The sequence below is a fragment of the Eurosta solidaginis genome, chromosome 3, assembly GCF_040869045.1.
Source record: "Eurosta solidaginis isolate ZX-2024a chromosome 3, ASM4086904v1, whole genome shotgun sequence".
Taxonomy (NCBI): Eukaryota; Metazoa; Arthropoda; class Insecta; order Diptera; family Tephritidae; genus Eurosta; species Eurosta solidaginis.
Genome location: NC_090321.1, coordinates 224372951 through 224399946, shown reverse-complemented (window position 1 = coordinate 224399946; position 26996 = coordinate 224372951). Strand labels below are relative to the sequence as shown.

General features: G+C 35.5%; 1 protein-coding gene across 1 annotated transcript in view; it reads right to left on the bottom strand.

Moving 5' to 3' along the window:
* Rx (Retinal Homeobox) overlaps positions 1-26996 on the bottom strand; it is a 197931-nt gene that overhangs the window by 159564 nt on the left and 11371 nt on the right. The window contains exon 2 of the mRNA XM_067778054.1: positions 18967-19086. Within this exon, the coding sequence (XP_067634155.1) occupies positions 18967-19086 (120 nt within the window). The remainder of the gene's footprint in view (positions 1-18966; positions 19087-26996) is intronic.

Genomic DNA, 26996 nt, shown 5'->3' with positions numbered 1-26996 from the left:
CTTCCACCTAGAGAACTCGGCCCATGCCCATACCCATATCGTACAAACAAATTCTAGAGTCAGTCCTGGTCCACCTTTAAGGTGACATCCCTAAATGGCGTACACCTATAGAACTATGGCCCACTCCCTCTTTAAATACTTTTTAATACCTTCCATTTGATACACATGTCATACAAACACATTACAGGGTTACCCTAACTTCATTTTCCTACATGGGGATTTTCCCTTATTTTGTCTCCATAGCTCTCAACTGAGTATGTAATGTTCCGTTACACCCGAAATTGGCCTTCCTTACTTGTTTTTTTTTTTTTGTAGTTTTTAGTAAAAATTTATGACTTTTTTTAAAATTAATATTTCAAAAAAAGAAATTTTTTTTGTTTAAACATTTTCTATATAAAGTGAGCAGTTTCTGTTTCAACTTGGGTAAATATCTATTAGCCAAACTTCGTTGTTTTCGAAATGTGAATTGTTGAATATTAAACTTTTTTTCGCCATATATTGACGCAATACTTATTAGCATAAAAGGCGGTCAATGCCAAATGCTTCAAATTAATTAAAATATCACATTTATTATTGAAAACATTCATTTGTTGTTATTTCTCAGAATATGGCAAAATATTTCACTAAAGATCCAATACCGTCACAAGAGCTTTTGCCATGTCAGGTTACAAAATCATTTCAGATCTCAAAAATAAGTATGTAAAGTAGCATTTTCGGACTTGTACTAATAAAATTGGCCCGTATGGTTGGCTGTTTTTCTCTAAGCAAGATAAGGTCTTCGATCTACCATACAGTTAGGAACAAAGTACTTTCTCGAAACTTTATGAGGTGCATAGTGTGAAATAAAAGAAACCTTAGTTATTTCGTTTTATTAACATCCGGTGGTTCCAGATTTGGTTGGGGAGGAACCGATTGTTATATTCGCTAGACGATAATAGGCGCAAAGTAATTACAGAGCTACACTACTTCATACAAGTTTTGATCCTTAAGTGATAAATCATTAAATTGAACACCACGTTCGCAAGAAACTTGGATTTCCATGAAACACGCTAAAGTGGATAGTTTTCATTTCAGACCAGAACAGACCTCTAAAAATTTTATCAAATCAAAGCACCAATGTGCGGCTACACTGAACTGTTGCAGCTGTGCGTACTTTACTACATATTTTTCATAAAATAAAATTGTTTGCTTACTTTTATCTAAAGAGCTTTGGTTAGTTCATTCATCATTGAAATTTCCATTAACCCAGCTTAAGTGACTAATAGGTATCCACTCTACTTTACTTATATCCCCTTTTTTCATACTTCACTCCTAAACTTAAAAAGAGTCAGTGATTTTACACTTTTAGGCATCAACTGTCAGTTTAAATGGTTTTTGACAGCTTGAAGCAAGCTTCAAATTGGAATTAGCCCCAATTGCACTCAAGCATCGTGCTCCTGCCATTTAAGGCGGTGTGCGCCTATGTGTACGAGTTTGTTTGAGAGTGAAAGACCAACGCACAGCCTCAGCCCACTCACGTGTCGTGTTTTAATTTGTTTTGTTACTGACGTACATACATACTACATATTTGCCTGGTCATTAAGCATCTTAATGAGGTTATTAACAAATTGTAAGTAACTCAATTGTATTTATGAATGTTTTTGATTGTCTGATCGTATATCGGTTGTGATGTGTCTTAAGTCATGATGTGATACATGTGTTCAGCGGTTGCGTGTGGTTATAAGAGCAATTAATTAAAGGCAAAAATTGGTGGAGGAGGACACTTTAGACGATATGGTGAAAAAAGGAATTTGTGTGTGGGTGTATACATACAAATTCCTATATTGCAAAGAACGCAGCTATAAGAAAGAAGTCGTAAAGTTTAATATGTTTAATTATAGCAGGACGCCTTGAAAACTTATGTTTTCTAAACTAGAGCTCATCTATTGTTTTAAATAAACTCACAGTAGTGGTTGCTTTTTCACATATAGTTTCCATTTTGGTCCAGCTTCGCTTCTTTTCTCTGTACCCATTTCGGTCCTGGTTTCGCTCCCGCTTCCCCTTCAGTTTCACTCCTGGTTTCGATTTTGGTTCCGGCCCGAGTTTTGTAACGGTTTCCATCTACAATTCGGTCCAGGTTTCAATTCACGTTTCACTTTGATTTCCTTTTAATTTTCGAACATGATTTCGTTTTAAGCTTGCGGTTTAAGTTCTCGAATTTGTGTCTAACTCCGATTTTGGTTCCGATTCCGGTTTCAGATTCAATTCAAGTTCCGATTTCGGTCCCAGATTCGGTTCTGATTTCACTTTCTTTTGAAAGTTTTTGTAAATGTATATCATATTCGAACTTATCATGTCATAATACATGTTCCTAGGTTGAGGTGTTGAAATCTTCTCTCTATAATAATAACTTATAATAAAATATTTAATAATTTGGGAAAAATTTAAACAACATAAAATCAGGGCGGACAAGGCGATATATAATAAATCTTATAAATCAAATCTGCTAAATATCGTTGAAATGCCAAAACTTCACACAGAATGCCCCAGATTCAAAACGGTTTTCTGCATTTGGAAGCTTAGATGAGATGGACATTTTCAATATAATTTGAAGAACTGGAACTGGGACTGGGAATAAGCGATATTGAAGAATAAGAAGAACTAGAGAGTAGAAATAAGAGAGAAGGAGAAAGAGACTAAGAAAGAGATTCGGAATTCAAGGGGTTGATAAGCCCCACCTAAGCGAGGCGATTCCTGTTACAAATATGAATGTATCATACACATATTTAGCAGGCGAGGCTCTGGCGAACCCATTTTGCTCATGGGACTAAGGCGTTGGCGCGATAGGGCCTAGAAGGTTCAATGTGGTCATATTAAATCATTCCCTAGATGGTTGGGCTTGAACTCTTATGGTGCTTGTTACCGGGACGTATTGGATCTATATCCAGCAAAGGACCGCCAATATCGATAATACTCTGTAAAACCTGCGGGGAGTGTCATTACCGCTACAACAACAACAACAGAGAGATAGAATTAGACAAAGATAGAGAAATAGGGGTAGATGGAGAGGAAAAGAGGTGAGGGAAAAGACGGGAATGGAGAAAGAGACGAAAAGAAAGATAAATGCAGAGGGAGGAGTGAATAAAAGGATAAGAAAAAGATAGACAAAAGTTAGGGAGAAACAACGTCTGCCGGGTCTGCTAGTAGATATGGGGTATTCCATCCCATTTCGACCAATTTTGAACCCGACCCCTTTAGAATTGGCTGAAAGTTTTTCTTCTTTTTCTAGCTTACGAAAGACGTTTTTCAGAAGTTTTTTAAATTTTTTCATCCAACTCAAAAAAAGTTATGAATTTTTATAAAAACACCGTTTTTGTTTTCAAAATGCTATAACTTTTTCAAAAATTGACCGTTTGGGATATTTTTTTTTTAATTTGTTTTTAAATGTACTTTTCGGAAAAAATTCAAAAAAATTAAAAAAAAATTTTTTTTTTGTAATTTTTCAGTTTTTCGAGATTTTCCGAATTTCGCCCTTTTTTTCTCATAAAAAACTTCAATCAATTCTGCAATCATCTCCTCTAATCCCGTAGTGGGCCGAGAATTTTGTTTTTTTTTTTTTTAATTGAAAAAAAGTTTAAAATTTTTTTTGTATCTTTTCTGAAAAGTACATTTAAAAACATACTTAAAAATGATCCCAAACGGTCAATTTTTGAAAAAGTTATAGCATTTTGAAAACAAAAACGGTGTTTTTATAAAAATTCATAACTTTTTTTGAGTAGGATTTTAAGCTGATCGAAGAGATACACATAACACAAAAAAAGAGTGGAAAGTAAGTTAAATTTTCGGTTTCCTAATTATTTTGCCAGCACTGTATGCATATAATGAGCTACCAATTATGAAATTTTGCAATAATGCTCATACGCAATGGAGGTTTGAGTGCCGCAGCCACTATGTAGTACATTATTGACTCATTGAAATGGCAAGTAATTCAATTAATTTTACGTCTAGCAGCCAAGCCATTCAATTAATGAACGATAACAAGAACCGCCCACTGAACGCTTAGGCGATTTGACGAAACTACCTACAAAGTAGCTGAGTGATGAGCTCAACTTAGAGGCAATTGCGTAAACTTAACTTTTGCTGTCAAATCTGAGCGAATGTAAAATGGGCTGCTGCACGCACACTATAACGGTAGCAAGGAAAACGGTAGCCATTTTTAATTGATTTTTTTTTTTTGTGGTTTTACGTACTTCACCATACTAAATTGAGTTTAAGAGCAAGGCTTCAATTAAGAAAAAAAAATATTAAATTTATAAAATAAATTCAAGGAAAATAACACTAAATATGGCTTAGTATAGGTAAGGTGGAGTTGGTTTTGAGCCTTCACGAAATAAATTTGAATGCTAGCACCGTAATTGATTGGAAGGTTTTTATTTATTATTGATTTTTTCTCTCTCAATGTTTGTTAATGAATTGGTTCATTATGTAGCCAATTAAAAACTAATTAATTTAAAGCTTTTCTTTTTTGTTGCTCACTCTTTCAAAATGAAGGCTAGGTGATTGAATTGTACATTCAAGTTCATGGAATTGCTTAACCTCCATTTTATGCGTATGAGCTTAAATAATTTTGGATACAAATATGACTTCTAATTCAATAAGACATTTACATACGTTTTTTACGTACGTTGAAAATTATTAAATATGGCGATAATTACAGTAATTAGCGGCTTTTAAAAATTGTCTTAATAAACGCCTGTCAGATTAAATTCCAATGGTAACGATAACACACACATGCATCTTATGTAATTTACGCAGGCGGTTATGCTACAGAGATTAGGACAAATGTAGTTCCTTCGTCTTTTTGGGATCATCTTAGTACAAGCAAATAGAGCTAACGAATTCTCGAATGTATATAGAGCTACCAATTCCTTCTGGAATACAAGCGAAAATCTTCACAAAATCACAAGTAAGTGAGTGTCGCTCGCGGAGTTTTAAAGTACTTCGATATACAAGAATGCCGCTAAAGGTCGAGTTCTTCGATTTATCGGGTCACGAAAAAAGAGTTTGAGAAGAAATAACAAGCTCTAGTAGCAAAACGTGAACTCTGATTAGATATAACATTTTCAGGTCAAATTAAATTTTTTCATTTTAAATGAAACTTTTTTCATTTTAAATGAAACTTTTTTCAAGTCAAATGAAACTTTTTTCATTTTAAATGAAACTTTTTTCATTTTAAATGAAACTTTTTTCATTTCAAATTAAACTTTTTTCAAGTCAAATGAAACCATACTACTAAGGTAATTGTCAATATATTTATATCGTACTTTATAACGCTATTTATCAAATTTTTCTTTAAGACAACTATTTCTAATTAGCCACATTGAAGGCAAAATTTTTGCTTAAATTTTCTTTGTGAATTTAAGCTGCAGTTAAGGTCCTTAACCTTGCCTTTTGATCGTCTCAATTTATTAATAGATAAAGTAGCAGGGTTATACGCTAGGCAACTTATATACTAAAGTTTAACTACCCACTGAAAATAAGCACCTATATTTTTTACTTGTATCTACTCCTCTTATATATAAAGCACATTCTTCTTCTACATATACTTCGTTAATAACGTAGGAACAAAGCAACGTAGAGAACAAATAGAAGGAACCAAAGAGCATGATGTGAGCGTATTTCCTATTCACTGTCTGACACCAACTAACACATCGGTTAAATCCTCTGTATTATACTTTTCTCTTTGACCAACGTCTTACCAAACAACATAGAACGATAGCAAGGTATTGAGAGAAACATTACTTTTACCAACTATATAGTAGGGCATGTGGTCTGTGGAGAGACCTTTTTAAACTATGCTGAAAAACATAACGGTGAAAAGTGATCTTTTCTACTCTATGGCGTAGTTACCTTGCACTTCACTCGTTTGGGCCTTTGAAAACATATATATTTGTTTTTATTCCATTATTTTTCATTGTATATTGTATTTAAATGTAATACTTAGAATATATATATTAGAATGGGTCGATTTATTAACCGATATCGCGCCATCGATTTTTCGATAGGATTTGGGGTCAGGAAAAAAGTTTCACTACGCATACCAAAAAAAAATAATTTTCGAACCTGCGAAATTTCATTTGTTTTTTACCTTTTTGACTTTGATTTTTAAGGGTTTTTCATGACCTACTAAAAAAAATTTCATACGTCCGACCCAAAAGCGTCCGCTAAAAACGTTGGTATACATGAAAATTATACAATCAATTGAAAATTTTATAGTATTCATAGTGTTTAATGTGACAAAGTGTACCACAAATCGATGGTACCGATTTTCTATGTAATTAATGGTGTAATTTTTGTAAATTTTATTTATTTTTCATTTGTAATTTTGTCAACCGCCACATCTAAAAATATTACGCCCCTGATGATGCCAAGTAAATTTGGCGAAACGTTGGGCCGTAAGGTGGAATAAACTTTGTTTTATTCGCACTACAACGAAATAGATCATAATAGTTTAAAGGAAATTTAATTTCCGAAAATGTTTTTAGTAGGTCATGAAAAAACCCTTAAAAATCAAAGTCAAAAAAGGTAAAAAAAAAAATGAAATTTCGCAGGTTCGAAAATTATTTTTTTTGGGTATGCGTAGTGAAACTTTTTTTGCTGACCCCAAATCCTATCGAAAAATCGATGGCGCGATATCGGTTAATAACCGGCCCATTCTAATATATATATTCTAAGAATTACATTTAAATACAATATACAATGAAAAATAATGGAATAAAAACAAATGTATATGTTTTCAAAAGCCCAAACGAGTCAAGTGCAATGCAACTGCGCCATAGAGTAGAAAAGATCACTTTTCACCGTTATGTTTTTCAGCATAGTTAAAAAAGATCTCTCCACTGCTATAAAGTACGATATAAATATATTGACAAGTAGTATGTAGTAGTATGGTTTCATTTGACTTGAAAAAAGTTTCATTTAAAATGAAAAAAGGTTCATTTGACCTGAAAATGCTATAGCATGTTGAGAAAATTTCCACAAGATATGATTGCAAATATTAAAAAAAAAAAAACAAGGAAAGGTGTCCAAGTTCGGGTGTAAACGAACATTATATACTCAGCGTGAGCTTCAATTGTACATTTCATTTCAGATAAATTACTCTTCTACATAACACGTGGCACTGCCGTTTAAAAGAAAAATGTCTCCCCATTTCCTCTTACAATAAAACTTGATAAATATCATTGATGAAATATTATTGATTCAAAACTATTTTTTGCTAAGTTATAGCTTATTATTCTAGTCTACGTCCCTTTTATACTTGTTTTATATCTAATTTGCCGTGGTCTTTATTCAATCCCGTCCATTTTTACTAGAAATATTTTCTGCTATAGGGAAAATTTGTGTACCCAATTCCATTACGATCCGTTAATTTTTCTTCGAGTTATGGCTCCCGAAACATAGAAAATTGCTTAGTCATAAAAAGGGCGGTGCCACACCCACTCTCAAAAATTTTAATGTTTTCCCATTTGATGTTATAATTCAATTTAGAAAGTAAAATTCTATTGATACAAAGCCCTTTTTCACTAAGATATAGCTTATTATTTTCGTCTACGACCCTTTTAAAAATCTTTTATATAAAAGTGGGCGTGGTATTTAACTGATCTCGTCCATTTTTTCCTGCTATAGCGAAAATTTGTGTACCCAATTTTATTACGATCCGTTAATTTTTCTTCGAGTTATGACTCCCGAAACATTGAAAATTGCTAATACATAAAAGGGGCGGTGCCACGCCCATTTTTTTTAATTTGAAGTTTTTTCCTATTTATTGTTATAAATTCACTTGGGAAATGGAATACCAGTGATATAAAGCTCCACGACCCTTTTAAAAATCTTTTATATAAAAGTGGGCGTGGCCCTTAACCAAAGTCGTTAATTTTTCTTCAAAGCATTCCTTGTAGTAAAGGCAACCTCTCTGCCGAAGTTGGTTACAAAAGGTTTAACGATTTTTGATTTATGATTAATAATATTTATATTAAAAGCGGGGTCGCCTCTCGACAGTGTTTGGCAAGCGCTCCGGGTGTATTTCTGCCATGAAAAGCTCTCAGTGAAAACTTATATGCCTTGCAGATGCCGTTCGGAGTCGGCATAAAACATGTAGGTCCCGTTCGGCCGATTTGTAGGGAAAATCAAGAGGAGCACGATGCAAATTGGAAGAGAAGCTCGGCCTTAGATATCTTCGGAGGTTATCGCGCCTTACATTTATTTATTTATTTTTTTATTAATAGTATTTGTAAAATTGATTTTATCACAAGTGGGCGGTGCCACGCCCATTTTTAAATTTATTTTTCATTTTTATCAAGAGTCTCAATATCAGTCCACATGTCAAATTGCAACATTTTAGGTGTATTATTTACTAAATAATCAGGTTTTTTGTGTTTTCCAAAATGATATATACATATATAAAAAAGGCCATGGTTATCATCCGATCTTCTGGGCCCAGATAAGCTCGTGTACCAAATTTTGTGAAGATATCTCAATATTTCCTCAAGTTATCATGTTAACGGACGGACGGACGGACATGGCTCAATCAAATTTTTTTTCGATACTGATGATTTTGATATATGGAAGTTTATATCTATTTCGATTCCTTTATACCTGTACAACCAACCGTTATCCAATCAAACTTAATATACTCTGTGTGCAAAACACGCAGTGTTACTTAGGGGAAAATTTTGAAAACCCACCCCCAGTCCCAGTCCCAGTCCCAGTCCCAGCCCCAGTCCCAGCCCCAGTCCCAGTACCAGCCCTAGCCCCAGTCTCAGCCCCAGTCCCAGTCCCAGTCCCAGTCCCAGTCCCAGTCCCAGTCCCAGTCCCAGTCCCAGTCCCAGTCCCAGTCCCAGTCCCAGTCCCAGTCCCAGTCCCAGTCCCAGTCCCAGTCCCAGTCCCAGTCCCAGTCTCAGTCCCAGTCCCAGTCCCAGTCCCAGTCCCAGTCCCAGGCCCAGTCCCAGTCCCAGTCCAAGTCCCAGTCCCAGTCCCAGTCCCAGTCCCAGTCCCAGTCCCATTCCAAGTCCCCGTCCCAGTTGCAGTCCCAGTTCCAGTTCCAGTCCCAGTCCCAGTCCCAGTCCCAGTCCCAGTCCCAGTCCCAGTCCCAGTCCCAGTCCCAGTCCCAGTCCCAGTCCCAGTCCCAGTCCCAGTCTCAGTCCCAGTCCCAGTCCCAGTCCCAGTCCCAGTCCCAGTGCCAGTCCCAGTCCAAGTCCAAGTCCCAGTCCAAGTCCAAGTCCCAGTCCTAGTCCCAGTCCCTGTCCCAGTCCCAGTCCCAGTCCCAGTCCCAGTCCCAGTCCCAGTCCCAGTCCCAGTCCCAGTCCCAGTCCCAGTCCCAGTCCCAGTCCCAGTCCCAGTCCCAGTCCCACTCCCAGTCCCAGTCCCAGTCCCAGTCCCAGTACCAGCCCTAGCTCCAGTCTCAGTCCCAATCCCTGTCCCAGTCCCAGTCCCATTCCCAGTCCCAGTTCCAGTTCCAGTTCCAGTCCCAGTCCCAGTCCCAGTCCCAGTCCCAGTCCCAGTCCCAGTCCAAGTCCCAGTCCCAGTCCCAGTCCCAGTCCCAGTCCCAGTCCAAGTCCAAGTCCAAGTCCCAGTCCCAGTCCCAGTCCCAGTCCCAGTCCCAGTCCAAGTCCCATAACCAGTCGGTCACTGGTCCCTTTCCCGAAAAAAAAGCGTAAACATTAATCTAGGCAAAGGGCTACCGATATAACAAACTTCAGGCAAATTCCACTGAGAATAGAATTTGTTCGATTGAATCCCTGCTTGGTCCACTTCCCGCCAAGAAACTTCACAGAAACACTTTCAGAATAGCTGTGAAACTGTCCTGAAAATTGGAGTTGCATATAAACATACATCCTTTTATATAGATATGTGCTCCCAATGCAACTTGTCCCACCCGTCACAAGTTAATTCATACATTGTCATAAACTTATAGCCCCAATGCTTATAATTCCGGATTCGTATCACTCATGATTTTCGCTGTGGTGATACGGTTTTGGAGTATTAAGGAAACACCCTGCGTCAGTCCTGAAACTGTATTTTGTAAAGTTGGAACATCATTCCATTTCCTGGCGACTATATTGAAAGTGGTTGATTTAAGGATTCGTTGGCGGCTCTGTACTTCCGGCGAGCATGCACCGTTGACGGTACTAGAGCATACACAAACAAATAACCGTAAAGGCTGTGCAACTTAGTGCAGGAGTTACCTTTAATATATTTAAAGGGTTTATTTAGGCATGGACTTAGTGTCGGCACAAACTAAAAAATCTTAATTTCACGAAGAGAAATACCATGGTTCCCAAAGAAGAAACTCAAAATGAGACAGACAACAAATTATGAGAAAGAGTCTTCTTCAAATTGGTACGGAGCTTTTCGTAGATCAAAAGTTTTCTCATATAAGGCATTTTGGAACTGCCGGTTGATTTGGGTGATCTACTACAAATCCAATGAAGTTTCAATGAAATATGTGAAAGTTGCATGAATAGAGTTGTCATACGAGAATGTTGGGAGCAATTTTTCGTCAGTGTATAAAAGTCAGGCGCCGAACTCGCAAAATCGGAAGACAAAAGATCTTGGTTATAAATGAATAATGGGCTGTACATACCATACATAGGAACAAGAGCTATCAAACATGAAAGTGTTTCAAGAAGAAGTTTTTCAAATCGTGGTTGTTTCTTAGCAGTAGAGTCGCTATAAAAGGGTTATTAGAAAAAATATATGTGCCTGGAGCAAATAATGTAAGAAATCGAGAAAAACTATTGGTCTCCACGTAACCCAACAATGAAAGAATTTAAAGTATCACCCCACAAAAAAGCGCTGCATAGTTAGGGATGTAGCATATTGCGCCAAATCATGATATTATTTGTAGCTGACTAACTGATATCAGTTGCAGAAAAAAAAACACAATGTATGCAGTCACATAGAAACCAACATAACAGCAGCAGACTATGCCCCTCAACTCGTTTCCATTGGTACTCCCTTTCTATTTAACTATGATATCTATGGATCTGGGTCTATTTTTTATTTGCACACACATTTGTAATTGTCTTTGCGGCATGTCATTAATTTGATTTTTATTATTGTCATTTGTGTCATGAATCACGTTATTTAATTGCACAAAGGACGAAGTCAGTTATTAAACACAATCAAAGATTTTAATTAAATAGTTTGACGTAAACGAGTTTGGTATTTGTAAGGCGTGTGGCATTTGAATCACAACAGCTATTAGTTACCCATACATATATGGGTGTATGCATGTTTGTTTATTAAACAATCAAGCAATATAATTGATATTTGTATGCATTTGACTATTCGTGCTTATTTGCATTTTACTTAGGGAATTTTGTTTGATGTTGCTGAAAATTATATATATGAATCCACAAGATTTCTTTATTGCTAAGTCTTCCTTCCGTTCTGTCATTTTCAGACTCACTTCGTCTTTATTTCACATTCCTTCCCAATTTTCCAGTTTACCTCCCATTTTTACTTCTTCGTCTCTTCATAACTGTCTATATTCCTCCCCGCCCTCTCCATCTAAATCAAGCAAATCGCAAGTTGTCCTGCCTTATCTTTGCTTTCTCTAGATGGTTTTAAAAATAAGTGGTTTTTCTTCGTCTCTTTTTATTTTCTCTTTTCCCACTTCCCCTTTTTGGCCACTTTTCTTTCACCTTCTCTCGCTTTATCGCTCTCTCTCCCTCTAAATGTTTCTTCAATAATACCTTTTCTCCCTTCCCCTCATTACTTTTCTCATTTTCTCTACCTAGCCCCAAATGATCCCGAACACGTTCAAAAATAATGCTGTAATTATCGGGATAAGAAATGAAATGATCTAAGAACAATCTCGTGCCAGTCCACGTATAACTATGATATTATTTCGAAGATATTTCCGAAAAGATCCTTGCATTTTCCGTAATTGGTCATGAACCAATCTTGTAAAAATCAAAGGTATAATCAGGAAATGGTTTTGAATTTGTCTTCGAGTTTTCCAGAAAATAATTTCTAAAGTATCCGTTAAAAGTACCGAATTGATCCCCAATCCCTCAAGAAATGATTCCAAAAAAATAACACAATCTCTTCTTGTTCTCTATTTCCATATGTCCCTTTTCTGCCTATTTTTATTGCACCTTCTCTCGCTTTATCTCTCTCTCTTTCTACTAGTTTCTTAGTTAATGCTTTTTTTGTCTTTCCCTCATTACTTTTTCCACTTACTATGTCTAACGCCAAATGATTCCGAACACATTCAGAAATATTGCTGAAAATATCGCGAAAAGAAATGAAATCATCTGACAACAATCCCGAAACAGTCCACGAATAACTATGATATTATTTGGAAGATATTTCCAAAGAGATTTTTGCATAGTCCAAAATTGATCATGAACTGGTCTTATAACAATCACAAGTAAAATCAAGAAATTGTTCCCTAATTGATATCCAATCAGTCTAGAAATGATCCTAAAAAGATAACGAAGATATCGTGTATACAATTCGTTAAAAATCCTAAAGTTATACCGGAATTACCAAGAAAATATTTCGGAAAGTATAACAGAACAATCTTAAAATGACCACGTAATGGTCCGAAAAGACCCGAAAATATCACGAGCACAGTCCATAAATCATACCGAAATAATATCGGAATTATATTGAAACTAATATAGTAACAATCTTGACCTGATAACAGTCTTGAAATTAGCCCCGAAAAAGTCACACAAATGATCATGAAATAAAATTGGAGTTATACAAAAAATAACTTCGAAAGTATCCCAGATTAATCTTGAAATTATCATCAGGTAGTCTTGAAATTATCCCAAAAAGATCCCGAGAAGGTGATGTATACAATTCGGAAATGATTCTTAAATAATCCTGGAATTATACGAAAAATAACAGATCATAAATAAGAGATCATAAATACAATCGGGAAGTGATCGAGACAGAGTCCTGGAAATAAGCCAGAAAATATTTTGGAACGAAGCAGTTTAACTATATCACATTTGCAACAATGCGAAAACTACATTGTACTGCAAAGATTGCAATGATCCAAAAAATATTTTCGAAATAATCCTAAGAAAACAGTCCGAAAAACAAACCCCAAATTGATCCAAAATGATTCCGAAATATTCTTGACATTTTTCAAAAAAGATGCCGAAATTATCCTAACACGACCAAGTAGAAAGTTCAAACAATATTCTAAATTTTCGTATGAGAATTTTTGGACTACCCAAACTGTGTCCTATCGCAGGTCTGCGCTTTGTCTAGGCAGTTTTGGCCGTTACGTAACAAGTCACTCCAACTTTCCCTGTTTCGCTATAACTGACGAAAATTTGTAGCGTCAAGCGGGTTCAAGACTTCCTCCACCTACCCCTTCGAATTTAGTGGAGGTCTGCTGTCATTACAAAGACGACTAAGAATCTTTTGTCGTACGTTTCCTTCGAATACTCCTAGCAGGTAGGTCTAGAAATTTATTGAGCATAATTTTTTTTTGTCGATATGAATGCTTAATCGTTTTAATGTTTATCTGACATTGTTTTCGCTGTTAATCCAGACTTCGAGATAGACAAGCCACAGTCATACAATAATTTCCAACACTGGCGTGTATTCCATATCGCGAATGACGGTATCTTTCATAGCAATAGAAACAGAACTGCGACAGATAACTAATTTTGCCTTTTGTGATCGGTATGTATGTAAGTTATCGCTTATAAATACGGACTGGCAACTTTGCTGCAAGTAGACAATATTAGCCCAGTCTATGGAAGAGCCAAACTCTTGTCCAAGCTGAATAATTGAATAGAATTTTGCAATTGTTATTTAAAAGTCTATTTCTGAGTACTCGTTTAAGCACTCGAATAGTTAACGAAATGATTGTCGTGATTTGATTAAGTGATTATTGAAAACCCGGTTACAAGCTTCGTTCCTATGAAGACTCAAAGAAGCAATTTAAAAGGCCCTTTCACTCCACTTTTATTCTTTCTCCATAACGAATTTTTGCGAAGCGAGACACCCGTTATTAACATTATTTGGTTTAACTAAGAGAACTCGATTGCTTCTTGCCAAAGTGCGATATTTAGACTAACAATGCCATCGTTATCACAAAATCATATTAACACTTGTTTTCGTTTATAGAAGAAAATGAAATTAGAAAGAAAAAAGAATGCATGCAATTTTAGTCAGCATGGCATAGCAAAAGGTAAAGTCTTCAATCTTATATAGGAAAGCTGTTTCTTGCTTGCTTGCCTGCTCCACCCCTGCCAAGCTCAAGCTATATGAGCTTTTAAACACCATCAGCGTTATCCTTTAACCACCTCCAACTTTTTGATTTACTTTACAATTTGGCAGATTTAGATGCACGACAACTGATAGCGAACCACAAATGCAAGCAGCCTAGCCAAATAAGCGCAAAACGTTTTGTTCTACGTCACAACACCGCTGGCTGATTTTATGATTAAATAAATGGTAAAAGGATTAAGCCAATTTCATTATCCTTCATGTGCAGAGCGCCGTAGTAGGAGTTTGGTTCTTTTTCACAAATCCACGCTTGTAGGCGTGTTGTTAGTGTTTTGCTCTTCTGTTAACACTTTCAAAGTTTACTTACTGTATTTTACGAGCGCCGTTTTCTTAAAAGTTACAAAACGATTTTTTTAAATATATAATTATTTTTTATTACAAGGATTAGTAGACGATTTAAATGGATTATAAGACAATTTTAGGTGTGGTGTCAGGTGGCGATATCGTTAGTGGTCCTTTGATATCCTTAAACGAATTTTTATTTTTTTATTTTTTGTTAACAATGTTTATCGCTAATATAACGAATGTGGGCGTTGTTATTACGTATTTTAATGAGATTTGAAGTAATTTGTCTTAATTAAAAAAAATAAAATAAATGTAAGGCGCGATAACCTCCGATGAGATTTTAGGCCGAGCTTCTCTTCCAATTTGCGTCGTGCTCCTCTTGATTTTCCCTACAAATTGGCCGGACGGGACCTACATGTTTTATGCCGACTCCGAGCGCCATCTCTAAGGCAGATGAGTTTTCACTGAGAGCTTTCCATGGCAGAAATACACTCGGAGCGCTTGCCAAATACTGCCGAGGGGCGACCCCGCTTAGAAAAATTTTCTTCTAATTGAATTATTTCAAAAATTTTGATATTGCTTTGCCCAGGGTATGAACCCAGAGCATACAGTGTGGCTGCCTTCACACCACGGTTATCTTATAGCGTTTTCTTGTCTGGCTGAAGTGTTACGCTATTTGTACGCCGCGCAAGGGTTGTTGTTCTATTCTAAAAAACAGGCAACGCCTTTACGGGGTATTTCGTTCTTTTGTGAAAATTGTTGCCTGCTCGCAACGCAAAAGCGTTACAATTTTACCCTGTATAAAATGGCGGTGGGGTGAAGTGCAACTCTGTGAAACTCTCAATTCGCTCTTCCACATATACTCTGTTAATATGAGTGAATATGGTGAGTTGAAATGTTCTTTGTAAGCAAAATAGATATATGTATGTTAAACATTTTCTGGGGTAGGAAATTTTCTCTGAGAACAAAAATCGACCCTGATGATGGCACAACGCCGAAACCGGTTTGTCTCAAAACCAAATTTGACAAGAGATGACGGAAAATCGTTCCAATATACATCGTTTATCTACCCTGTCGGAAAATCAACAAAACAAAATAAGTCAAAACGCTATTGATTATAAAAGAAAATATAGGGATTTGATAGAACATATTTTAACTCATAATTACACAGTTAAAACATGGATCCTTAAATTTTAAACCATTCAGCGGTTCAAGCAATTTTTCAAATTTGTTTATACTAAAAGCGAATCAACTACTTCGATTTTTAATTTTATTCGGTTTAAGTTTTCAACTTAACTGAAAAAGAAGTCTTATACTAGGTTCAAACACATACCAAATTGGCAATTTTTACTATTTGGGCAATTTATTACGCATTTTATCATATAATAAATTGTAATAACAAATTGCCAATTTAAAAAAAAAAATGCGTAATAAATTGTTTCAAACTGCAAATGCAACCTTGTATAGTGTGTATATTGAGTAGATTTCAACGTCAGTTGCGCATGGCTGAACTATATGGTTGGCTCATCTCATCAGCTGATTTTATGTCTTTCATTTCACTGGAGTAGGGATTGTCAAAAGAAGATGGCAAACTCAAAATGAAACCAAAACATTGAACACATTTTCTTACAACACACAAAATTTCAAAGTTTTATGTTTTCATTCCATTTCATTCGCCTAATATCAACACGCACATTTTGACAGTCTGAACAAAGGTATGTTCTTGCTGTAGAGATGAGCCAACCAGCTATCAAATTACTATTGTGTAAGCTAAATCGAGTTGTATGAACAGCATTCAATTCAAATCGAAATTTCCTCAATTTATTTTTCTGTTTGATATTAAATCTCTAACTTGTTTTTAATCGAAACCAAAAAGTTTAAGAAATCTAAAAATCAAAAATTTTCAAATATACAGAAATAAAATTTGATACACTTTTGATTTTAAGACAAAACCACGCAGTTAAAAAAAAATTTAAAAATAGAAACTTGTATATTCTTCTGGTTTAAAACCACAAAGTTTGAACTTATAACTATAATAAAAAAATTCAATTGCGAAATTTGCTGTGAGTCATGGTTTTTTTTTACAAAATTTTATAATGCATACAAATATAGATATAATACATAAAAATTTCAGTGGCAATTTTCTGCAAATTTCGTCAGATAAACTCTTCTTTTTTTTATTTAGATATTTTAAGAAACAAATTCTACGAAATTTAAATAATTGGTACTATTCAAAAATGTTTTCGGAACAGATAAAAATATTTGTATATACTTTGTATGAAGGATAATCAAAAACACCCTTGGGAAAATTGTAATAAATCAATGCGGGTTTTGAGAGACCTGCGTGAAGGAGGCGAAATGCAATTTTTATTTGAAACATTATATGGATCATTTACCCAAATAATTTTTATATAAAAAGACGAATTTTTTTCCGATAGACTTTTTTTCCAAAAGTCGGCTAACGAAAATTGAGTGGGCCATGCTGGGTAACTCTGGTCAAATTTTTAATTTTGTTTTTTTTAATTTGGAGCTTTTCAACTAGAACTTTTTTAAATGTAATTTTTTTCTAAGAGATAGTTTCAGTTACAGAATTCAAAGAAATTTTTTCGTAAAATATTGAGAGTAAAAAAATAAGAATTAATTTGCCGAAATTTGAAAAAATTGCTATTGCTATTTCTCTGTTCGCTGGTGTATGAAGTGTTTTGTTAAACAGCTCTGAAAGCAATTGGACTCGAAACCTGCCGACGGACCGCAACATTGTTATTTTGTTTTTAAGATTCTCTGGTTTATAATTCTTACCTAGTTTTGCGCACTGATTTTCACGAGAACCGGTATAATCTAAATTTTAAACGAAATTTGGTTTGGTCATGTGCCTATGTATGTATTACAAAAAAATTTCAAATTAAGGCTCAAAATTTTATCGTATAGGAAAAGGTGCTACAGGAAATCTTCTATGATATATTAGAATATATATCACCATGCTACACGTTTTTATATTGGAAACTAAGGGAGAAATGGCCAAAAATCCTTCTATCTGAACGATCGATTGTATGGGATGGGTATATACTAGGGCGTGTCGATTTAAAAATCGCTCATTGCTCTATGAAAATCGTATTCTAGGGATCAAAATAAGAAACTTTGCCCAAGGAACCATACCTCTAGAACGAATTCTGATGCCCCCCCCCCCCTCCCCCAGGTAGGGTTAAATTTTGAAAAATTCCACTTTGAGCCATTTAGAGTGCTCCAATCGAGTCCAAATGTATGACCGACCCCCACTAACTTTGGAGGCCCGACCCACCGATGCCAGTGGCACACTCCCTGGAACCCCCCTGGGGGTTCACCATACAAACATTTCAAAAATCGCCGATTTTTGCATGTAAAGTGCAAAACCCCAGGGGGGTTCCAGGGAGTGTGCCACTGGCATCGGTGGGTCGGGCCTCTAAAGTTAGTGGGGTTCGGTCATACATTTGGACTCCATTGGAGCACTCTAAATGGGTCAAAGTGGGATTTTTCTTAATGTACCCCTACCTGGGGGGGGGGGGGGACATCAGAGTTCGTTTTAGAGGTATGGTTTCTTCGGAAAAGTTTCTTATTTTGATCCCTAGAATATGATTTTCACAGAGCAATGGGCGATTTTTTTGCCTTCCCACAAATCGACCCGCCCTAGTATATACTATATACATATAGCTCCGATCAATGTGACTTTTTCAGGAAATCTCCTATGACATATTAGAATAAATAACACCAAATTTAACGCTTTTATATTGGAATTTAAGGGAGAAATGGCTAAAAATCTTTCTATCTGAACGATCGACTGTATGGGATATATACTATATATAGCTCCGATCAAAGTGATTTTTTCAGGATATCTTCTATGATATATTTGAACATATATCACCGAGTTTCACGTTTATACTTTCTAAAGAGCGGCAGGAATGACCAAAATCGTCTCATCTGAACGATCGGTTGTATGGGAGATATATGTTATAGTGGCCCGATCCTACCGGATCCGACAAATGTCTAATATGATACAAAAATATATCCTTGTGCTAAATTTTACTGAGATATCTCAAAATTTGAGGGACTAGTTTGCGTTCAAACAGACAGACGGACGGACGGACAGACGGACATGGCTACATCAACTCAGTTCGTCGCCCTGATCAATTCGGTATACTTAATGGTGAGTCTATCTTCTATATTTCTCAACGTTATAAACATCGGACCAAAGTTAATATACCATTTTATGTTCGTGAAAGGTATAATTACATTATAATTCAGTTAAATTCTTGGAAAAGATAAGGAATCCGGCACAACCGAAGACAATACGATCCTTATATGTTTCCTATGTCCGATCATCATTATAAAGATACATATTAAACTTACTTTCACTGCAGTCATTCCGATTTTTTAAGCCCAATATTGCATCGATCGTATGTCGCGGAGTTAAGGTTTGACCACTTGTACCAAATTTCCGAGCGGTATCTTTCAGCGTTAAGTCAGCATCTGAAATAGAATAGAATTAAAATATTATAAACTTATCAAATATTTGAACGCGACAGAAATAAATAAATGTTTCTTGTATATAACTTGGGACCTCTTAGTTCATATATACATAAATTAAAATAAATGTTTGATGATGTCGGAAGGAACGGGACTACGAGCACCATAAGTAGTAGACTGGGTCGATTTTTTAACCGATATCGCGCCATCGATTTTTCGATAGGATTTGGGTTCAGGAAAAAAGTTCCAAAAATGGCGAAAGGGTCAATTTTTCGACCAAAACACTCCCCAAAAACCCAAAAAATATTTTTTTTTTTTCAAACAACTGTTATCGCCAACGTTTTAACAACAGTTTTAAAAAAAAAATATTTTTTGGGTTTTGGGGAGTGTTTTGGTCGAAAATTGACCCTTTCGCCATTTTTTTTTCGGTGGCTCAAAAGTTATTTTTTTGTTTATGCGTAGCGGAATGCAAGTTGTTGCAGTACCGTAAATGAGCTAATCGCGAAGTCAATGATGCTCATTTCGTATTCGTCGCTGGGGTAAACGAGGAACACTATATTATCAATGAAAGTTTTAAGCACCTAAGCATAAACTAAATTTTACATGACTTTCTGATTTACGGTTGTCAAAGTTTTCTAAAATTTCTTCTAATAAATTTGGGCGGTGCCACGCCCATTTTCAAAAACTTGACTTAATTACTACCTTACGTTTCAATTACTATCTAACTATACAATACACTTCACAATTGTCATCACTTTACCAGTATGTATTTGTTACTACCTTTTACAATTTTTTCCATTTCTTTTTGAAATCTTCGAATCGAAAAGTAGGCATGGTTATTATCGTCTGACTTCGGCTATTTTTTATACAAATGTATTGTGGCGAATGTTGACATCACTAAGCTGTTAGTAAATAAAGGCACAACAACAACCACATTAAAGCAAGCTACACTTGTGTACATGAACATATCAATCATCATTTACACACATACATGGAAGGCGACGAGATGTACATGCACACACATAACCAGCAGCTCGAAGTGAAGAGATGTCTCACACACACACATGTAATCATCAGCCGAAGTTCTTACTCATACATACACTCGCATATAACTACAAAGCAGGAGATACAAGAGTCCTAGAAGGTGAAATGTCTAGCCTTTGGAGAAATATGCGGACGAGGATATCAAGAGTATAAAAGCAGCGCGAGCTGAGTAATAACTAATCAGTTTTGATTTAAACACGCTATTTTTTGCGAAGTATAATTGTGAAGTACTACTCCCAAAGTAATCTAAATAAAGAACAGTTGAACACTGAATATTGGAGTGACTTATTCAACAGTTTAGCGATTCGAATGTAGTAGAAGGTTTAAAATAAGCGGAATTTCCCTAAATTCGTTACAATATTTTAATTTAATATAAATTCATGTAATAAATTAGACGAAGACATTTCAAGTTTTGCTCAAGTTTTCGTGTTAACGGATGAACGGAAGGACAGACGTACGGCTGGGTATAAGAAGTGGCCGTGGCTTCCTACCAAGCACGTCCATTTTAACAGGAAACCATTTTTTTTTTTTTTGTGCAAAAACAATGCTAATACTATATTTTATTACGATTTGTCCCCTTTGTTTTGTACTCATGCCATTAATAATTATTTTATATAATATTTAATATTTTAATATAATAATTGCATTTTTGCCACTTCTGTTCTATTCCATCCATTTTCAATGCCAATCTATTCGGCGTCCATTTAAGCCAATGTACTAAATTTCGATACATTGTACCGAATTTCGGTACACCGTACCAAATTTCGGTACGCTGTAATTTCATTATTTATATTCGAGCTCGACTTCGACATTTTAATATATGTGACCCGGTCTATGAAAAGGTGGCTTATGACTCAAAAAAAAAAAACAGCTATTAACAGCTGTTTCTCGCAAAAAAAAAACAGCTGTTAACAGCTGTTTCTCGCAATTTCTTGTTTGAGTCATAAGCCACCTTTTCATAGACCGGGTCACATATATTGTTCTATTTACCGCTGAAAAATAAGTTAAACCTTTAAGTAGGTATAAGCAAACATTTTTACGGCCCGATTCTTTGCGTTACCGGTAAAATAGTACCCAGAACGTTATGTAACCGAAAATCGTTACCAGTTGTTTTATCGCGATTCTGGCCAAAGTGGTCACGCTGTCATCACCGAAAAACTCACCAGTGTCTGTGGTGAAATTTGAAAGTTGGTTTTCTTCGCGTTACCCATGGCGGAACGATACAAGGTGGCAGCATGGGACAGCTGAATATAAACTTTCTTTTATTTAATTTGATACATCAACTTCCGGCGCAGTACGATTTTGACATTTATTCATCGAATTTACAAAAACGAAGTAAATGGAATTTTTATTTATGTTTGTAGGTATGTCACCATGCTGCCACCGTGTATGGTTCCGCCATGGCTTTACCGAAAATGTGTCACTCGTAGATACGATGTTAACGAATAAACGGGACGATGTGTATATACATATGCGCATACATGCATACGTTTTTACATAGCTATATTGTAATATATACTGTGAAAGTACATGGAAACAAATATGTGTAGCAAGAGGCAACACTTTTTTACTATTATGTTTACTTATTTGCGCTCATAGTTCTTTATTTTTCAGTATTGCCTTTTTCTAAACAACAGCTTTTGTGTGGTTACATCGATGTTACCACCTATTTTAGTGGGTAAACAATTATCCGGCTACTTTCGTGGGCAGAATACCAAAAGGGTACAAAAGTTACCATATGAAGAAAGCTGCCGTGGTGAAGAAAGTTGTTACCACATTAGAATCAGGCTGTTAATGTCATATTCGCACTTAACTTATTTACCTAAGCAAATGTATCCAGGTACCCATTTATGCACATACGTATATATGTACATATGTATGTTAATAAATTACTTGTATTTGCTTAACTTTTCTAGGCATATGTGAGCTGTTAGTGAAAGTCACTTGAATAAAATTTCCATTAAATTAAAAAATCGGAATTACACAATTAAAATAATGAATGCAATTAAGTGCACGAGCCTGTCATAAATTTGTAAGCAATTTTTAATACCATTAAAAGTGTACCACACCAACAGCACTGCATCCCCTATCCCCTCGTGAAAAAATTAAAAATATTATAAAAACATTACACTACACTACACATGTGTACAGTTACACATGTATGTATGTATGTGTGTAGGGGTAAGCGGGTGCATGTGAATGTCATTTATTGGCGACATGTTTGTTTTTAACGAGGTAAACACGGTAATTACCGACGATCGTTTTCGTGCACCGAACTGCAAATCGCCACACGAATGCCGCCACAAATGTTGGGTGCGCAAAATGTATTTAAACGATGGGAGTTTGGGCCAAAAATTTTCAAGTTGCTGGCGAGTTTAGCGGCTGACTGTTGCATACTTATCAAAAACTAAAAATCTGTTTTATGGCAATTTGTCATGAATATGGTCGGCAGGCGCAGCTTGTCGGCTCATTTACCAAATATGCATGCAAACACACATACATATACATTTATGAAAAAGCAATATGGCGGATGCCGCTATCGTTGTTGTTCGTTGTGTCACTGCTGGCTGTCAGTACCGCAACCAAGCAGTGAGTTCTTAGTTGTCTGTTACATGATACTGGCATTTGTTGACTACTTCAGTACTAGTCAAGAGTTGATAAAAAGCTTCAGCTTTTACATTCCATAGGTCATTTTATAGTATTTATTTGACTTTAACCTGGAAAATTTGAATGGGTTTTTTCTAAAATCGTATCTAAGAGTTTTACATTTTTGCATCTGTTATTTCAGAGGACAATGTTTTTGCTTAGATTGAATATAGTTCTTCTAAGTTTAAAGTACAGGGTTTGGTATTTATAAATTATAAACTTTGCAAACGAAATAGATTTGAGTGGTTAAATCTTACGGCTGCTTCACAAAAGTAGATATAAAAAATAAATTCAAATCGCGATATACCTCTGAGGAGTTTAAGACAGAGCTTATCTTCGAATATTGGCCGTGATACTGTTCAAAATTTTCTTAAAAACAGCAGTTCAAGGCCTATATAATTTTTTCCAACTTTTTACAGCATCCGCAATCAAATGAGTTTTCGCTGAGAATGCTTACCAAACCACTGCCAAGGGCTGACTCCGAAAAACAGAATTCGATATTGCTTTCCGCGGGCCTTAAACCCACGACCTTCGGTGTTTTAGACGCAGCAAGCCACCACCACACCAACCATATAGCCAAGATGCATGCAAATAGATGACTAAAATTTAAATTACCAAATTTAAAATTCATACTCCGTTGTGTCCTTTTTCCTTTGGCCAAAATTGGTTCTTAGTAAGTTTTTATCGGCAGTCTTTAAATTTTAGCGCTCCCAGAAACAACTGAGACCAATCAAAGGACACTCAGAAAAAAAATCGTTCTAAAACGAACGAAACAAATTCAAGTTTAAGAACATTCGTTGAAAAAACTGTGTTAAGTATGTTTTTTTCTTAACTCGTGACCGATGCGCTTGTTTTAAGAACAGTTTTTCCAAGCACACCGTTCGTATTTTATAACCAGTTTGGTATTGATGTGTGAAACTTCTGTACTCATTTCAAGCACTGCTTAGGCTTGATTTAACAAGCCAACCTAATAAAACCGCACTGCGTTTTTTTAGCGCACGCAAACAACCGGCGTTTTTGCCCCAACCGAAATAAGCATGCGTTGCGTCAATTAAAGCATGTGTGCAAACGTCAAACTGAAATGTTACGCAAAACAAAAATTGGAAATCGAGTTTGGTTTTCACGCAGCAAATTTAATTTCGGTTGCTCTCATACAAGTTGTATGTGCATGAGACATTTTTGACAGAAAATGACTTGCGTGCGTTTATATTAGGTTGACTTCTAAGATTTTTCGTTCTCACGCTTCGAAAACGATTTGGGGTCGATTTAACATTTTTCGATCTCATTTTCAAGAAATTGAGAAATTATTTTTATTTGAAGACGTAATCTGCATATATACTTAAAACATTTCATAACAATTTTGAGAATTACGTATGCATATGTGAATGGAGCTGAACGAAAAATAAGAGTTAAAAAAATAGAGCAAAAAAAAAAATTATTTAAAAAATTCAGAGTTTGACGGTGATCGAACTCGCGCCACACGATTGCAACCGCAACATTTTAGCCGCTGGCTCGTGCCAAATGTTGTGATTTACATTATAGTACAAACGAATTGTACCGTTTCTTTTTTCTTGAACTTAATTTAAAAACAGTCGTTCTCATTAATAGAACATGTGTTCATATTTTAAGACCAGCCGTTCTCTTTCAAGAAAATGGTGTCAGTTCAAGAACAAAGTTGTTGTTTTAAGAACAGGTCGTTCGTTTTTCAATAACAAAAAAGTAAGAACATGAAGAGCTTGAAGTCGGTAGGTGCTGGATTTTAGAACGGCGTTTTTTTCTAAGTGTACTTATCTAGTTTAATACAGGCACTTTATTCAAACTACTTCATGGTACTACGGTCAACCTCTTTTTCGTCTTATAAGTATTTACATGACTCTGTGCAGCATACAGTAAATTAATATCGTGATCTTACTTCATTTATTCAGTCTTCTCGCCTACTTCTACTCAGCTTTTTTTATTTTTCGTTTCCCCTCCTTTCTTTTTCTCTTTCTCTTTCACATTCCAGTTCATTTTCCATTTAACCCCTCTCTTCCTATTCTTCTTGCTCTCTGACTTGCTCTGGCTTCATAACCTTTTTCTGTTTCCCTTTACAACTCTCTATCCGTCTCTCTTCCCATACCGTTTTTACTCTCGCCATATTCCGTTCCTTTATATCTCACCCTCCCTTTCAACTCCTCCCTGAAAGTGTTATTATTTTAAACTTTTTTAATAAAAAATATTAAAATTTTTATTTAGTGTGTTTTTTAAAGAACCCCAATGATTACGCGGCACAATTCACTGCTGGGATATAGCTCTACCCATTAGCATATCGACACACAGGCTTCTAAGTCTATAATTTACATATGCACATTTACCGTTTTATTGTTGCATGTATGCGAATTTGTGGCACGTGTTTAAATTGTTAATTATTGACCTAAATTGTTGGCAAATAAGTGACTGTGTGATAATTTGAACTCGAAATTGCAGCTGGTTCATAGCTGCTGCAACAAGAAAACAAAAACAGTTAATTTACAATAATAATAAAACAGTTACCTTGCATTCTAATTGTTTTTACAGCTTTATTACATTACTGATTTATATTCGTTAACATGAAGGCCATATAAAGCATTGGATACAGAGGTACATATGTTGTTCTGTGAAGGGGGGACTCAAAAATCTTTAACAGTTGAATCAACATCAACTCGTTGGAACACTACAAGACAGTTCTACGTGAAAAGCAATTTTCTTCTTTTTTACACAACAATGTTCGAATTTCATATTTCTGCGTTCTACGTTTTTTGTGCGTATGAAGTGCTAATCTGCTCAAGATAAATCATTCGGATTTTATAAACTCACTTAACAAATATTATTAATTAATTCATTTAGATTTTTCAGAATCTAAATGAACTGGGTAGGTTTAATGTAAAAGCATTTTTTTCTAATTTAATTTATTTAATAATTTGGGAAAATTTTAAACAACGTGGCATTAGGACGGACACGGCGACAGCTGTTTCGATTATATTTTGTGAATCTCTTCAAAGCCATTTCTCCAAGGAGTGGGATTTGATTTCATACAAATAGACAACATTGGTTAATTCTTTGTAGTTCTATAAATAGAACAAAGGCAAAAATGCCAGTTTCTTTGAAATCTGCCTACAAAAAGCATATCTTTAACACATGCGCAGAAGGATTTGTAAAGATATTTGAATCCGGGGTAGCTACAGTCGGGTTTGCTTGCTTACAATCAACTCAATTTTTATTTCAAACTCTGAAAATCTCATTTACAATTTAACAAAAGAATATTAGATATTAAAAGTATTTCATGAAATAGAAGAACAAGTGTAATTATGTGAAAGTATTTCACATTTCCTCCCTTCTTCCGGTAACAAAAGCTTTTAAAATAAAAAATAAAAAAAATAAATGTCCAGTCCGAAATTTCGACTCAGTTTCCTCAATTTCACAATTACAGGTGAAACAAACCCAGTTACTGTAAACGGGCCATCATACTTAGGTGCAAGCTTGGCGGCAAAATTCTCTACTGCATTCGAAATATGATGTTGCCGAATTAATACTTGATCTCCAATTTTTGGTTTCCATTCACGATGTCGAAAGTTATATGATTTGGCTTGCGTTTCTGCTGCTTGTTCCAAATTTCTACAAACAATTTGGAATATCTCTTTAAGTCGAGTTACTTTTTCATTAATTGTTTCCATATAAGATGGAAACGGCTGTACGTTTTGATCATAAATAGAGGCTGGCAGTCGTGGCTCTCTACCTTGAACAATAAACGCAGAACTATATCCTGTGGAGTTTCAAACCGCAGTATTGATGGCCAACATAAATTCGGGAAGAAGTTCATCCCAAGTCTTATGTACAACGTGAGTAAATTGCGCAATCATTGTTTTGATTGTTCTATTAGCCCTCTCTGTTGGATTTTCTTGGGGCATATATGGAGCTGTATACCGTTGACGAACGCCTAGTTCCACTAAAAATTGCTTGAATTTACGACTAGTGAATTGAGTACCATTGTCGGATAAAAAAGTTTTTGGAACTCCAAATCGTGAAAGTATACGTTCTCGGAATGCCTTACACAAGTTGCTTGTGGTTGGAGAACGTAAAGGAACAAATTCTACCCATTTCGAAAATTTGTCAAAAAATACCAAAAGTGTCGAATTACCATGTTTAGATCGGGGTAAGGTATAAGTCAGCACATAATACTTCACATGGTTCTTTAGGTATCTCCG